This window comes from Carassius auratus, chromosome 6, assembly GCF_003368295.1.
Source record: "Carassius auratus strain Wakin chromosome 6, ASM336829v1, whole genome shotgun sequence".
In the NCBI taxonomy this organism is placed as follows: Eukaryota; Metazoa; Chordata; class Actinopteri; order Cypriniformes; family Cyprinidae; genus Carassius; species Carassius auratus.
The window spans coordinates 10,137,832-10,154,453 of NC_039248.1; the positions used below are offsets into that span (position 1 = coordinate 10,137,832).

The following is a 16,622-nucleotide window of genomic DNA, read 5'->3' on the forward strand; positions in this document are numbered from 1 at the left end:
ACACAGTCCGGTTCATGATATATGGGAGCAGCGTTTACGTCATGACGGTTCTTATGTAAGATTCTTATTCTTTCTTGGCCTGGTTTTCTCTCACTCTTTCTGACTGTGGTCAACAACTAAGGGCCATTCATGACCCTACGACTGGCTCTGTCATTGTGTGTTTATGTCTTAGTCTTCTTGAATTCTTAGAGAAGACATTCTTTTTTGCTTTTTTCAGTTGCTACCTGTAACATGTGAGGTTGGCTGGTGAAGCAGTGCTGATGTCTTTTTCCCACTTGTTTGAATGTTTCATATGACGAATCATGGCCACAGAACACATGCTTACAGTGGAACTGGAATGGGATGAAATATTGATTTCCAACAAGTGTAAAGTCGATGAAGTGACCTCTATAAATGACCCAGCTGCTACACTGAGGATCACACCGATGACGGATACAGGATCACTCCTGAAATTCCCTTTTCTAAAATCTGAAATTGACCTGTCACATAAGAAAGGAATACTAGACCTCAATGGATACCTGAAGCAATAGTTATTTTCTCCCTACAGATATTCAATAAGGTCCAAAAACCCACTAGAGAAAATGCTTTTATTTTGCATTTTTAATACAATTGTGTTCATTGTAGTTTATATTTCTTCATAATTTTTTTTTATATTGATTGAGTTTATTTATAAACGTTTTAATAATTTGTAAATACCTAATTTATTATGTATTTATTTAGTTTATTCCATAATCGTAAATGTTATATAGTGAAATGCCTCTCTTTGAAAACAGAAAACATTAAATAGAATATTATATATTATTATATATGTAAATTATAAATCAGCATAATAAGTTTGAGTGGATTTAAGTAAACATAAAAGTGAATTTAAGTAAACATAAATTTATTTATGTACCTTTCATTTATTGATAAATGTGTTTTTTTATTATTTATTTGTAAAATTGATCAAATTAAGTAATACATTTTGCTTATATATATATATATAAAATATGCGGTCAAATGCACCATTTTAAATTTAGAAATGTTTTGTTCTTTATAATTATTGTCAGCATAATAAGTTAAGTTAATTAGAACTGTTATTTAAATAAAATTATAACTTTTTAGTTACTTATAAATGTTGTATTATTTATAAAAGATCTATATATATATTAATTTAATAAAATGTTAGTGAAAATGCTGCAATTTTGCATTTTAATTTTAATTAATGTATAATTGATAGAAAACGTACACTTTTATTTCTTTGTTTTATAAATGTTCATTTATATTATTTTCTTTACAAGCTAAAATCTTGTCCCAGTTTGTGTATCAAAAGCGTCTCACACTGGCACTTGGAAAGTTGAAGAGAAAATATCAGAACGATGATTAAGAAACTAAATATTTACACGTGTGTGCGTATAAGTGTTAAATCAATTCAGAGAAAGGAACAAAGAAAGTGAGCAATGCTTTGCCCTCACAATGCTCTATTCTTAGGAACACAGAGAGAACAGAAGTAGAATAGAATGAACTGAACTAAAACGGAGCACAGCTGAGTACCTGTAATGAGCATGCATGTTAACTCTCTAAATGAGCCAGCTGCATGCTTCAAAACCAGCAATTACATAAGCTGAAAATATCCCCCAAACGTTTCAGATTGGGGATGATTTCATTTGATATTTGCCTGACATTTTAAAGGATGCGTAATTAACGTATGTAGGCCAACACATGATCCCCAGCGCTAGATAAAAGAACTAAAAATATAGCGATTTCAGTATTACCAAATAGCTCTGTTGCCATGGCAACCCCTGTTCTGGAGAAGAGGTGATGCCAAGCTACACTGACAAACAAGAGCATGCTAAATCAGACAACACTTGCACACATGCACTGACCACTAACCATTTACATTTCTGTTGACATCCATGATGTTACATCCAATCACTGGAACAATGCAGTCCACTGAGACACAGGATAAAGCAGAGAAAACAACCAAACAGAACAAATGATTAAATTCAAAGCCTATAAAGCCCATCATTTGGCATCTGAAGCCCCCTGTGGAGCACTTAATTTTAGACCAACTGTTCATGGACCACAATTCACTAAATCTAGCACAGTTTTAGGAGACATTTGAGTCCATTTGAGTATTAAATATTATTATATTGCCGAGCAAAGGTTGCGAGAAGGTTGTTTATTTTTAATTTTTAAATAAGTGTCTAAGCCTGCATTTACCTGAGCAAAAATACAGTAAAACTGTACTTTTCTTTAACATTACAATTTAATGTTCTTTTCATTACAATTTAATAACTGCTTTCTATTTTAATATATTTTAAAATGCATTATTTTTTTCTGTGATGGCAAAGCTGAGTTTTCAGTCCAGTCTTCAGTGTCAAATTATCCTTAAGAAATCATGCTGATTTGGGTTGGTCATAATTTGAAATCTTATTATTGATTCTATAATAAACCATCACATTTTTTACTCTAATTATTCACTGGAGAAAAAAGCATGACAACTAGCCCCAAGCTTAAAGAGTGCTGTCTGATAATGCATGTCTGTTTTACATGTGCGTCATTCTGTGAGTGATACAGGTCGATTTGTAACCTAGACAAGCGTCTAAATTCTCAAACAGCCAGTAGAGGAAAAGGTCAGGCCACTTGGTCAGGACACCCTGTGTTAAAAGTTTCACACAGGGCAAGACATTAGCATCCTTAAAACTTGTGATAAAGTAGAGCGATTTTCTGCTATCTATTGACTGTGAAAGCTAAAGAAAACATCCTGAGTAAGTTTATGTAAAAATAAACATTAGTTTTGTGACCAATTCTATCTCTCAAAGAGATAGTTCACCCAAAAATGAAAATGTTGTCATTAATTACTCACCCTCATGTCATTCCAAACACAAATTAAAATATTGTGATGAAATATTTAAAGCTTTCTGACCCTCCTTAGACAGCAAGGGTCCTACCACGATCAAGGCACAGAAACAAAGTAAGGACTTGATTAAAATAATGTAATCAACGGTTCAACTGTAATTTATGAAGCTTGCGTGTGCATGCGTGTGATGCTGTTGACGTAAAACATGCATAGGGCACACTGTCCGGAGAGAGAAGAAATCATTGAATAAAGTCATTATTTTTGTTTTCTTTGCACACAATTTTTTTTTCTTGAAGCTTCATAAAATTACACAAAACCACTGATGTCACTATCTTACAATGTCCTTACTATGGTTCTGGGCCTTGACCATGTCAGTTGCATTGCTGTCTATGGAGGGTCAGAAAGCTCTAGGATTTCATTAAAAACATCTTAATTTGTGCTCCAAAAATGAATAAGGTCTTACGGGTTTGGAAGGGCATGTGGGTAATTAATAACAGAAATGTAGTGTTTTGGTGAGCCACCCCTTTAATACTTTTTATTGCACTATTCTTTATTTAGCATCTACAGCTCAAGACCCAAACTGGGTTTTAGTGACTAATAGTGACTTGCTGTAATTTGATATACAAGATACAGAACATCTTGCAAAAAAACAAAAAAAAAAAACAAATTCACAGTACGAGACCAGAATTTAACACAAACAAGTTTTATTTTTTCTCCAACATACCGTGAATGACAGATATAAGATAGAGGTATCTGAACATGTCAAATAATAATATTTATTAATATCATTATTGTAACATTAATAACATGGAATGTAGTTTTCAAAGCTCCATTCACTTTTTCAATGTTTTTTCTTTTTAGTTTATTTAGGAAATATGACAAATAAATAAAGCTTTATTATCGTCTCTGTATGTCAACTAACTATCTGAATATAGTTGTCTCTGCACGATGGGTAAAGGTGCGAGGGGAGGGTGCTGTAGAGCGATAACAGTCTTTCTTTTCACCACCATCAAACAAGGAGCGCTCCGAAGCTAATCAAAGTTCAAGACCCTTCTCAAGGAATGAGGACGGGAACGAAATCAGGTCCTTTTCGGTAAATAACCATTCCTCAATAAATAGAACAAAAAGGGAAACGGCAGCAACCTTGTAACAGTACATGGGGGAAGTGAGTAAAGCTACTAAACATGGAGGAAGCAGATCGTGTGATGACTTGATGTTAGCTTCTCGACCCTTTTTAATCCTCTACAACACAAAAAACAACTGAACAGGTGGAGCTTTGAGAGCTGAACGTTTCAAGGGATTGAAAGAATGAGGAAGAGAAAGAGAAAGAAACATTTTCCCATTCGAACGCCATGCTGGTTTGAACAAAGCTGGGGTTTAATCTGTGCTGTGGTCCTCTAGTTCCGAAATTATGGTGATGAGGTTCTCCAATCCAAAGATGTAACCGCTGTCCTGTCCCTCGTGGACTACACTGTCCTCGTCGTAGTGTCGACACGTGGTGTGAGCAAAGTCAATCATGCGAACATCCACCGCCGGGCCGCTGTCTGGCCTGGCCATGCGTCGCAGCACAGCAGAGCTGCTGGTGCCGCCACAAGCACCGCTGTTGCTACTGCTGCTAGCTGCACCTGCACCGTGAGGGAATCCAAAAGCACCACCCTCCTCCTCTTCCTCCTCCTCCTCCTCTTCTTCTTCTTCCTCGTCGTCATCTTCCTCGTCCTCCTCTTCCGAAAGCCCATCCTCTGCGGAGTGGCGTGATCGCGGAGGGTCTCCGTCGTATATTATCAAGAGTGAGCTGGAGTAAAAGCGGTAGCTTTCGCAGGCCTCCAGTGCCGCCTGCATGTCTCGCAGCCTCCGCAGCACCGGCGACAGGAGCTCGCGTCTTAGGCGCCTCCCGTCGTGGAAGAACTGAAAGATGGCCTCTTTGAAGCCGGACAGAGTCAGCTTGCGGCCGTGGTACTTGTTCATGAACATGAGCTGCCCTGTGTCTGAATGGTAGACCTGGAGGAGGGCGAAGAATAGCGTGTGAATAAAACATGCTTCTAATATTATGGAATTACGCTCAAGAGCTGCACTAACCTGCATGCCGCAGAGGCGCACTCCGATGCTGGCGGAGGTACTCTGCTGACACTTGCGGATCTGGAGAGCCTTCTTCTCCTCAGAGGCGTCGTCCCCGTGCTGCCTCGTGCCCATCTTCAGATCAAGCACGCATGGAACTGTGTAGCGCCATGTCAGGTTCTCCAACAGGATGAATTCTGAAGGGAGGTTCTGGGTTAAGGGAAACATAGATTCTCCTTTCTTTTCAGTATTGCTCTACAATTAAACTTTGTTTTTCTGCAGAATAAATAGGCATGTTTTATCTATAACTGTGAAGATCCACTTCATTTTCAGCGTTTATTGGCGCATCTTCTCAGTTAACAACGGCTCTGTGTAGTAACAGCTGCTCTATGTGAAAGCATGCACCTGATGGAATTTACCGCTGATTAGCATTAACGATCGGAGCAGCCCTATCAGTATTAAAAACAAACTTACACTTTTATGTCATAATCTTTTTTTTCCAAGATACTTTGATGAATAGAAAGCAAAAGAACAGCATTTATTTAAAATAGAAATCTTTTATTACATCATAAATGTCTTTACTGTCACTTTGAATTCATTTAACGTTAATTTAAGCATCCTTGCCATATAAAAGTATTAATTTCTAAAAGGAGAAGGTTAGACCATTCCAGCTTTGTTTGCGGCAGCATTGAAGGATACTGTACTGGTTGCGGTGTTTTGCATTCTCCTTCATCCTCTGCAGGTGTTGCTGGTGGCACTTGAGGCTCCAGGGGTTGTGCTTGAGCTGAGGGCCGGCAGCATTGCTCCTCTCCAGGCTGTAGTAGAACACCTCGGCCTGCGTAAGCCACTCCAGCTCCTCCTCGCGTTTGACACTGGAGGGGTGTGGATAGAGCTCGGTCAGCCTGACACACAGATTACGGCTAACTTGGTAGAACTTGTATTAAGAGATCTAAACAAATTCCTTAGGTTTAATATTCAATTTTGGCGTGAAACTCGTCCTGTGCCGTTTGTGCTACACCCCAAGGCTTGTTGAGGTGGGTCAATACCCATGATTCCTAAAATCCTAAATCCCCCCACAAAGAACAAATGCCTCTCATCTAGCCTTTCACCCCCTCCCTGGTCACACTGAGGTCACTTCTAAGTCACAAAGCTACGCTTGTTACATAACCTCTTGCCAAACTTTGGCTCAAAACACACAATTGAACCAGTCTGGTTGCCAGCAGCTGAGAGTGCATCTGTTCTGCCCAGCTGGGTGTTCTGTAGGTCAGTGCGCTCAGTGCCTCCTCATGACGACAAGGACGCTGCGATCGGTCACATTCTCATTGAGTCAGACAAGTACTTAGCAGGGCCATTATTACAGGAGAACACAGGCTAGTATTATTCAAGAGATGTCGGGTATTGTGGCCTAGGCATTAAAGCTTAAGACTGCTAACTGAAAAGCTGCTGGTTCGATCGGCAAGAAACAGTACGTGATTTGTCAGTACTGTTGTCCTTGAGAAAGACTCTGAACCTCCCTGCAGTCTCTGGTAAATGGATACATTTTGATCTAAATACAATTTTTTTACAGAGTTTATTCATGCAAAATTGTGCTACAACGTAACAGGTAGTTGTCACATCTGTGCCATTTGGTTGCTAACTGTTCTAAGTGTTTTTTAGCACATGTCTAAACAGTTATTAGGAGGTAGTAGCGCTGAACAATTTATGGGAAAATATAATTGTGATTTTTCTGATAAAAATTGTGACTAATTTAAATTGCTAAATTTTTAGTACTGCATTAAAAATTTAGGGCCATTAACACCACTTCTATGTTTCAATTCTTCAAAAGTACTTTTGCATATGTTATGCATATTGCTAGGACACCTGCGCAATCTGATGTTACCGCCCCCTCACCTCTTGTCTTTGTCCTTCTGAGCATGTCTGGACCGGTCCTTGCTGTAGCCCTCATTGTCCAGCAGCATCTTACTGACCCATTTTATTTTGTTATTGGGTTCCAGGTCTGCCGAGGGGTCCACGTTCTCCAAGTCCCCAAGCTCACTGTGCAGAGGGTATGCAATAAGACACAAATTTCCTTCCTCATCCTCCTCAAAACTCACCGAGACCACACCTGCAGACAGATGAGAGAGATATGGAAAAGGAGAAAAAAAAAAAAAAAAAAAGAATGAGGTCAGAGGTGAACTCATAATAACTTCACTTCAGCAAACAGGAAGTAGACAGAGATCCGAGCTTAAAGTAAACTGTCTGGGAAATCTTTAACATCTCTTACCCACTTCTCTTTTTTGCGCTTAAAAGCTCGCCAGTCTTTAACAAAAGCTACTGAGCCGACAGCACGGGCTGCTCCTAACCTGATAGGAATCACACAATCCATAAACAAACGAGACAGAAATTCTTGAAAAAGAGAGGGAGGAAGCAAAGAAGGCTGAGGGTTGGGAAGAGAGAGAAGTCTATCAAACAACAACAACAACAGCAACAGCCAATGTACAGGAGCGGTTTCACTGGATCAGATTTCTGAATCTGTCACAGCAAACCACATCAAACCTCCATTTAATCAATGCCACACAAGAAGGAAAACAGCCAGTAAATAAATGACAAGAGGCTAAAGATATGATGAAACCAACACTATTTATTGTCAAAGATCATGTCACATCATGACTCTAATTCAAGAGCATCCATAAACCACAGTGCATCAAAACCTGACAAAAAAAATGAAGGCATCACATGTAAACACCGCACGAATTACAAAAATAAATTATAAACCTGAAAGACAGCCCCAGAGATATACACAAGAAACATCTTTTGCACTAAATAAATATAAAAAATTTATTCTGAGAGAAGAAAGAGTGCTAAAAGGGATAAAGTCATGAAAAAGTTAAATAGATAAAAAATTTGAATTAAAATAAAGATTTTACAAATTTGATTTTTTTTATCATTCTCAGTTACATTATTATATAAGTATTTTTAATATAACAATGTAAAAAAATACAAATAATTCAAACAATATTTTTTAAAAGACAGAACAAAAAAATGTTCATGTAAGTCATATTTCATCAGCATTTTTTATTACAGAAAATGAGATTTGTTTAATGAAGCATTAAAAAATGTATATATATTTATAAAGAAATTTAAAAGCATTATTTTCAAAACAACAGAGCATGATGCAAAAAACATAGCCAGAGTCTCGCACTGACTTCAAATTCAGAATATTAAAACACACACTCAGTAAATTTTTATTGACAATAGCTTCCTACCATTAAGAAAAGGATAGAAATGCATTTCAAGACACCATAAACAACCACAAAGATGCCCGTGCTTCTGTTTTGACATCACACCCATCCCCCCAACCTTACCCAATAAAAAACATATGTCCTGCACACTTAACACACTGGAAAACAGCCCATTTAAAATGTATGGATACTGCAGTGTGCATCCAAACTGGGCTGTGTGTCTCTGTGTTTGGAAGAATAGAGAGAGAGAAATGAGACAGACGGACATAAGCAAAAACGAAGCCGGTTGAACTTGTTTTTCCAGGTGTTTCTTCAGGAATGACAGCAAAGTGTGTGGGAGGCAGTCTATGACGTCATGTCAGCAGTCTTTGGGTCCAGAAAAACAACAAACTTGTCATTGCTGCCGCTTTTCAAGTTTTTTAAGCTGGAATGCGCTCCACATTCAGGTATCTTCAATCGTACCCTGACAGGTGTATGCGTTAAAGTACAGTCTTGCCAATAACTTACCTTTAAGGGGCCCTACCGAAACGGGACATTTACAAAGACACTATACCTAAATATTTAAAGAAATATAAACTTCTATAAAACAGAAAGGTGATGGTTGTAACCATTCACATTCAATGTAAACGACAATGAACGTGACTGGCAGGTGTCTGTTTCCACTAAATGAAAACAGACACACGGCACGGGTTTGCAACAACATGAGGGTGAATAAATAATAGCAGAATTGTCTTTTTTTGGGTGAACTGTCCTTTGAAGAATTACAACAGCGCCACCTTCAGGAGAATAGCGTTAAGACGCAAACACAGCAGCAGTGCTGGCCTTCATTGAACATGAAGATATTTTTACAGTCTAACACACCGAAATATCACATTGTATGCGAAAGACAGTAATGAAGAAGAAAAGAATGGCTTTAACAGCCAGGAAAGAGGAATAAGGCGTCACATTAGTAGCTACTTACCTCTATATTGCGGTGTAAACTTCCGCATAGCCGCAGGGAGGCTCTTGTAAAACTGGTGCTCCCGGGGGATAAGGGGCTTGCATATTGTCTGCTCCCCGAAGCGGAGCACACACGAGTGTCCCCCCACCTGGTGCACAAAGGGCTCAAGGAGCACCCCTTTGCCCAAATACCCCTGCGGCTCTGTCTGCATCCCCTCGATGGCTGGGCTCATCCTCCGGGGGCATTAGACTCTCGCTCCTGGTCCAGCTGGACACCACAAGACGTGTAGACGGATGAAAAGGACGAGATGGTCTCAGTATTTTTCTTTCTGTCTTTCGTTTATCTCGATTCACTCTATCGTTTATTAACCGTCAGTGATGTATTCTCCGTCGTGCAGCAGGACACTGCGGTACATAAACAAAAGAAACGGGAAGGAGGAAGAAAGGCTACACGACAGAAGATAGAACACAGCTCTGTGTTTGGATTCAATCCTTTCTTTTACGACAGGAATAATCTAGTTTGTATCTTCTTCTAGTTATTCTAAGGAGCGAAATTTAGGGGATTTTAATCGAGAAAGAGCAGCTTAAACGCCCGAGTGTCAGCCGCTTTCTCGGAAGCTCTTCTACTGATACCCTAAGCGCTTGCCGAACCGACAAAATGTCAGCGCTGCATCAGTTGCTCCGCCTCTAACACAAACTCGACCAATCAGAGCGCCGGAAACGGTGTAGGGTGGCAACAAGCGGAGAGGACGGAATGCGAACAAAGAGCGAGGAAGGGTGGGGGAGGGGAGGATGTAGATGGAAAACAGTCTGGGGTTGAGGGGAGGGGGAGCTGAGCGACTCAGCTGTTTTTCTCCCTGTGACATGGATGTCTTAGGAAGCTGGTAAAGTGCACACTTTAAAGCACTCACAAGGGTCACGACGCAAACATGAAGAACATTGCAGTTTAGGGGGGACAGGAAACGAAAAAGCAGAAATAAAAATGTTCTAAATTAAACGAAAACTATAATAAACTAGCAGATAACATTGACTTGGCCAAGAAGTCAAAGAAAAAACAATTAACAATAAACAGTTTTTTTTCTACGTTTTATTTATATAGCGCTTTTTCTCAATACACATCGTTTCTAAGCTGCTTAACATAAATGATGATAATTTTTTATAATGTCTTAATGTCTTCATGCCTTTCATAGCCTTTTATAAACTTTACATTGTGTGATTATCTCAACAAGGCCTACTGTTTATTGCTTTGCTTGAGTATAAAGTTGGATATATACTACAGGCCTATCCAACTTTACATAGAGCTGTGTGTGATAAGATTACATTTTTGCAACAGTCAGGCAGTTGAGATTTGCTATATACTATATACTTCATGAGTATACCATAATGTATGTGGATAAAATTGGACTTAGCTGTAGGCTATTCAACTTTAGAGAGCTTTGCAGTAATATAGTTTACATATTTTATGATGATATGAACAGTCACACAGCTGAGTTTTGCTATAAAAGCTACATATTGCTTTACCTGATGCTGCTGGATGCACTATAAATCCAAATTTGGCATGGCATAATATTCACATAACACATTGTATACATACATAATATCTGTATTTCCCTATTGTGCAAGACAAATGCAACTGTGGCCTGCACATTAAAAACAATATATATATATATATATATATATATATATATATATATATATATATTTTTTTTATAAAGAAAATGCATATGAAATTCTATTATAGTACTAGTGTGATATTTTCTGTGCAAATAGGAACCTGGCAAATGAGAGGAAAAACAGGTGAAACATGATATCAGTGGCCCTCGGGGTATAGGGGATTACTGTTGTGTGCTTCAGTGTAAATCGTTCAGCAAACTAAATGAAATTTGTCTCACCTGCCTATGGACAGATGTTTGTTTTCTGAGGAACTGAGAGCACTGAGGTATTGTGTCAGTGTTATTTATTTTTATTTTTTACTAACATAAAGTTAATGAAATAATCTGGATACATGATTTTCCTCAGAGAAAGAGAAATGCACATAGTTTGAAGGAGGATGGATGTGTATCATGAGGTTTACAGTAGTGTTGGACCACAAGCAGCAGATTTGACTTTAATCTCTCTCTCTAATCCCGCCTGCTGTAACTCACGAGTGGAAAATGGGCCATGGAAAAAGTGCGAGAGAAGAATGAAAAACATCAAAAACTACTACAAAGCAGGGACCTCCTTTTTATTGAAATGTCCAAGACAGCCAGATAGATTTTTATTATTAAATATTATTTCAGAGACTTCAGACAGAGATGGAGCTCTATTAGTTTTAGCCATTGTCTAATTTTATTTAGATATTTAAAAAGATTTCAATTTAAATTCTGTCATATTTATTACATTTAAAAATCCTCATGTTGTTCTGAAGCCAAAATAGCATTGAGTGAGAACACATTTAAGTTGTTCTTCACTGAAATCTCTATTGCATTAGCAGCATTTTCTATGCTACAGAGCTTTAAACATTAAAACATCATTACCATGCTTGAGAATGTGAGCATGGCAGTGTCAAAGGGCCACACAATTCATTTATTCATTAATGGAACAAATGCAAATTGAGGGGTGGTATACCAGCGATTAAAGGTTTTATCCAGTGGCACAGCCCTGACGCTTTGATCACAGAGACCTTTGAAACCTGTGAAATTGAAAATCCCTGAGAGAACCACTGTGCCTTTAAATAGGGTATATAACCCCAAATGGCTCCTGTGCCTGATATTTTTATTATGCTATTTAAACAGCATCTGCTAAATGATAAGTAATTCATCATAGAGCTAACCAGATATGCTGCTGTTAAGATCTGTAAAGACCATTGCCTTTACAAATGTTTAAACAACACTGACCTCCAGTTAAGTAGTGAAAAAGGGCAGGAGACAATTAAAACTGACAACAGAGTGAAACACCAGCCTACTTACTGATCTGAGAAGGATCAGAGAGTTTCATCAGTTGCTTGCAGCTGGAATACATTCTGAGATATGTAACATTCTGAGCTTTGGCAGTGTAAATCTGAGACCCGAATGAGAATGAGAGCACCAGATTAGTGATAAGTTACCTGTGGCACTTTTGGCAGAGTTCTAACAAGGGCATTAAACCACGGACAATGCCAAGGCAGCACTCAACTCCTCTTAATTCACTTTCAGACTTGGTACATCGTGTCTGCAAATGAAGACTGTAGGGGCACAGTCTGCCCTGTAACCCAGTAAGAACTGGAGGTCAAAGCCAAGGCAAAGACTGGGCTTCATGAATGGAGACAGGTGAGACATTAATGCGATTTGGGCCATGCTAATCTCTCAATGTGTCTATCAATGGGTAAAGACACTGGGATTGATGTGCAGATTGGCATCATCGATCCAGGACAAAGAGTACGTGTTAGCATGTAGTTATGAACACTGATGTGTAGATGTGTAGCAAAGTCTTTGCCAATTAAATAAAATTTAAATTGATTCTATTTCTCTTCTTTATACAATTCCTTTCTTTATGTCCTGGTCTTAGTGTGCATGATGTTTCAGTGCATATTATTAAAGAACAAATATGTATCTAAATAATCTTTCCACAAACCATAATTTAAAGGAATGGTTTTTTTAATTTTTTGTTTATTCGATAATACAAGAGCTCTTATTTTTCCTCTTCCTCAACCTGTAATAAGAGACTACTTTTCATCATCCAATCAATTCTTAATAATTAAAGTCTAGTCCTGGCACACATATTTTAATTACCACTGTGCTAAATAATCACTGATATTTCAGAGATATGTGAACTTTTGCAAGAAAACTGATTGTGAAATTCATTGAGAATAATGCAATGAGCAATAACTCAGAAAACAAGGTTTGTTACCTCTGAAGAGAAGGAAAATGACTCAATTTAAATATATACAAATACACTTTATATAATCTAATTCAGCATTCTAAGGATTCACTAGTGGTTAGTGCACGCAAAATATCACATACAAAAGTAATACAGTTGTATAATTTATTCTCCTCGTGTGTTTTGAATCTCTTTTAGCAATTAGAGAGCAATGACTGGATATGACGTCCACAGAATCCACATTTTTGTGTTTGTGTGTGCATGAGAGAGAGAAATTAAGAGTGTATAGGATGACATTGAGGAACCAAGGGGGACCAAATCCTCCTGATTTTGCCCACGTGATGACAGTGGCATGAGCAGTAAGGATGGATTAGTTTGGGGTAAATGAGAAGGTGTTGACTGACATACCTTAAAACCAATATATGGGACAGCTGGTATAGTTAGAGGGAAAGCAATAGAAAAACGTGCACCATAAAAAGACTATAAAGTCACCTGAGGAATTTTGATCTATACTCAAACACTTCTGCTCAGCGGTGAGATCATACTCTAAGTACAAATCAAACTGACCTGCCAAACCTGACAACAATACAGGCCCGTAGCCAAAGATGCCTAAACAGCCACGTCCTGCACTGAATGGAAAATAGTTGGGCTCAAGGTAAGTCTATTTACAAGACAGCTCAGAGCAAATCTGCACAGGTCACTGAATAATACCTGAACAGTACATATATTCTCACACAGTGCCTAATAATAGCACAGTTTTTCCACAGTCTTTTAATAGAGGTGGATTATATTTTAATTAAATCACACACACACACACACACACACACACACTGTATACTGTATACACACCACTACTAAATGATAACATGGTACATATATTTCAAACAGCATTTCGTTTACTAAACCTTTAATTATCTGTCACTAATATAACCCCATTTAAAAAAAAAAAAAAAAACGTTGCCATAAAACTAGTCAATTGGACATGAAAATTAAATAATAAAATGACCATTTAAATAAATTACCTATGCTCTATAAGTTTACAGCAGCATATACAAATAGCTGAAGAATCAGGTAATATAATCTTAAAAACTCTGTGGCTTTTTAATTTTAATAAACCTTTGTAAAACATATGATGCATTTCTTGACTGGTGTCTTTAGAGCATCTTAAACGATTGCCTGGATGTTAAAGTTGTCTTCAGTTTTGACTTCGCTCGTCCACACTATGAAAACAATCCATCACGTGCAGTAAACACATGTACATGACTCTGAGATAATCCATCTTCAATGTCAACACATCTAACCCAGAATATCCCTTACATCTGTCTATATACAGTATGAAGCCCCCCCTGAGCTGGCGAGATCATGACACATACAGCAGCTGATTTAAAATAAGCCACATGCCGGATACAGTGAGAGTGTGTCCTGATGTCTTTATGAAGGGTCGTTGGCCTGAACAAATACATCCTCTCTAAGACAAAGCTTTTGAAACTTCCTGAGTGCTCTCCACCCTACCTTGGAGAATAGCATATCCTGCTGAGATGTGAACATACTGTCAGTCCTGTGTGTGGGTCAGGTTTTGCCTACTGTGGGGATCAAATGTCCCCAGCTTGATAATATGTTAAGGAAGAAGCTTATCACAGTATATAATGAAAATAAAAAAATGTCAACAGCGACAAAAATAGCATAAACATAATAGAATCTCTATTATAAATCATCTATCATATGTAGCATTGACAATTCCGATTCATTTTCGTGAATCAGTTTATTACAAACTAAGAAAATCTGATTCATTTTAGTGAATCAGTTTATTGTAAACTAAGAAAATCTGATTCATTTTAGTGAATCAGTTTATTATAAACTAAGAAAATCTGATTCATTTTAGTGAATCAGTTTATTACAAACGAAGAAAATCTGATTCATTTAGTGAATCAGTTTATTACAAACTATGAAAATTTGATTCATTTTAGTGAATCAGTTTATTACAAACGAAGAAAATCTGATTCATTTTAGTGAATCAGTTTATTGTAAACTAAGAAAATCTGATTCATTTAGTGAATCAGTTTATTACAAACTATGAAAATATTATTCATTTTAGTGAATCAGTTTATTACAAACTAAGAAAAAATCTGATTCATTTTAGTGAATCAGTTTATTGTAAACTAGTCATATGTAGAGAAGAAAGTCTGATTCGTTTTAGTGAATCAGTTCATTCCACATTAGTCATATCATTAGTAATTCAGATACATTTTAAACTCTCTCATATGATGCATTGGAAAGTCTGCTTTATATTAAAGAAATGGGTTTTTTCTATAGTCATGTATGGTCAACATGTGCATTTCAGTACTTACAACAGAGCTGGAAAGTGGATTCCTAAGACACTTGAAGACATTTCTCTAGTCTCCATGGTTACCCACTGCTGCCACATTTGACCGAGTTGATACATTTTGTATTATACAATAGCATGACATTCCTGCAGAACATTGCAGAAAAATGCCTGTACTCTAAAACACTGTGACTAAAACAACAATAAACAATAAATAAATAAAATATATTTAACTGTTTATAAGCTACAGCACAAATACAAGAAACACATTAACGATTCATTAAAATATATATATTTTTTGCCTAGTTTAAAAAAATAAATAAATAAATATATATATATATATATATATATATATATATATATATATATATATATATATATATATATATATATATATATATATATATATACATGGTAGTTATTTACTTTATGAAATAATATAATATCATATGTTTTATTTTGGGGAAAAATATTAATTCATATAATTTTGACTTTTTTGGTCTTATTGTCCTGTGTACCTATCTATTATATGCAAGTGGATGATTTTTGATTGTTCATTGAATATAAAATATATAAAATATGCTACATAAAATGGTAGTTATTTAATTTAAGAAATAATATAATATCATATGTTTTATTTTCTCACAGAATGGGCAATAGATGGATAGAAACTTGTAATACCCCATGATACCATGTCTACGTGTGTGGATTGTGGCCTCAGTAACACAATCTACAGAATGTCAATAAAGAGAGACAGATTATAAGCACGCACCTGGTGTCGTTTGCTCAACTAGAATTTAGCACTAAAGGTGAGAGATACAGAGAGTCTCAAGTTGAATGGTGACAATTAAGGGGGTGAATTCCAGAGCACTGACACCCGATGCTCACGTGAGGGATAATAAGAGCAGATTTATTAGCAATATTGATTGGCATCTCACCTACTCACCATAACCTAAATACTGTACATGCCAAGGCAAAGTCTGGCTTTCCTTTTATTTTTTAAAGACTTATACATTTTACAAAAGGTCAGACTACAGCTGGCGATGAAAAGACAGAAATATGGATATATGACATATATTGTCTAATATCAAGAAGATAATAACGTATGGAAGATACATGATGATTTTTTTAAAAACGATTATATAGCAAATATATGTCAACATGCAATATAAATTTTATTTATATATGTAAATCTATTAAAATAACATATATTCAGAGATCTGTATGTTTATGTTTTTGTAATAACATTTTCAATACATGTCTATTATTTTATATTTATTTATATAATATCAACATGTATTAAAAAGTTAAATGTATTACAATATGTACATGACATGTACATATGTGTATATTTACATATATTACATTTTCTTATGGGAAAGAGGCAATGTAAACTATTTTTTGT

The 16,622-nt window shown here is 36.7% G+C and overlaps 1 protein-coding gene across 1 annotated transcript; it reads right to left on the bottom strand.

The window, feature by feature from the left end:
- Nucleotides 1–3,529: 3,529 nt before the first annotated feature.
- Nucleotides 3,530–9,709, bottom strand: ip6k2a (inositol hexakisphosphate kinase 2a). The gene is made up of 5 exons (XM_026261187.1): nucleotides 9,080–9,709; nucleotides 6,788–7,001; nucleotides 5,597–5,769; nucleotides 4,919–5,094; nucleotides 3,530–4,840 (listed from the first exon to the last, which is right to left on the bottom strand). Exons 1-5 carry the CDS (start codon nucleotides 9,288–9,290, stop codon nucleotides 4,220–4,222), a joined length of 1,395 nt encoding a protein of 464 aa, XP_026116972.1. The 5' UTR covers nucleotides 9,291–9,709; the 3' UTR covers nucleotides 3,530–4,219.
- Nucleotides 9,710–16,622: the final 6,913 nt, after the last annotated feature.

Bases quoted from the DNA above. Each gene is read 5' to 3' on its own strand.
- ip6k2a (XM_026261187.1), bottom strand. From the start codon at position 9,290: ATGAGCCCAGCCATCGAGGGGATGCAGACAGAGCCGCAGGGGTATTTG. The intron at 7,002-9,079 runs GTAAGTAGCTAC...ATCTGTCTGCAG, and splicing joins GTTTACACCGCAATATAGAG to GTGTGGTCTCGGTGAGTTTT. The intron at 5,770-6,787 runs GTGAGGGGGCGG...ACACCCCTCCAG, and splicing joins CAGAAGGACAAAGACAAGAG to TGTCAAACGCGAGGAGGAGC.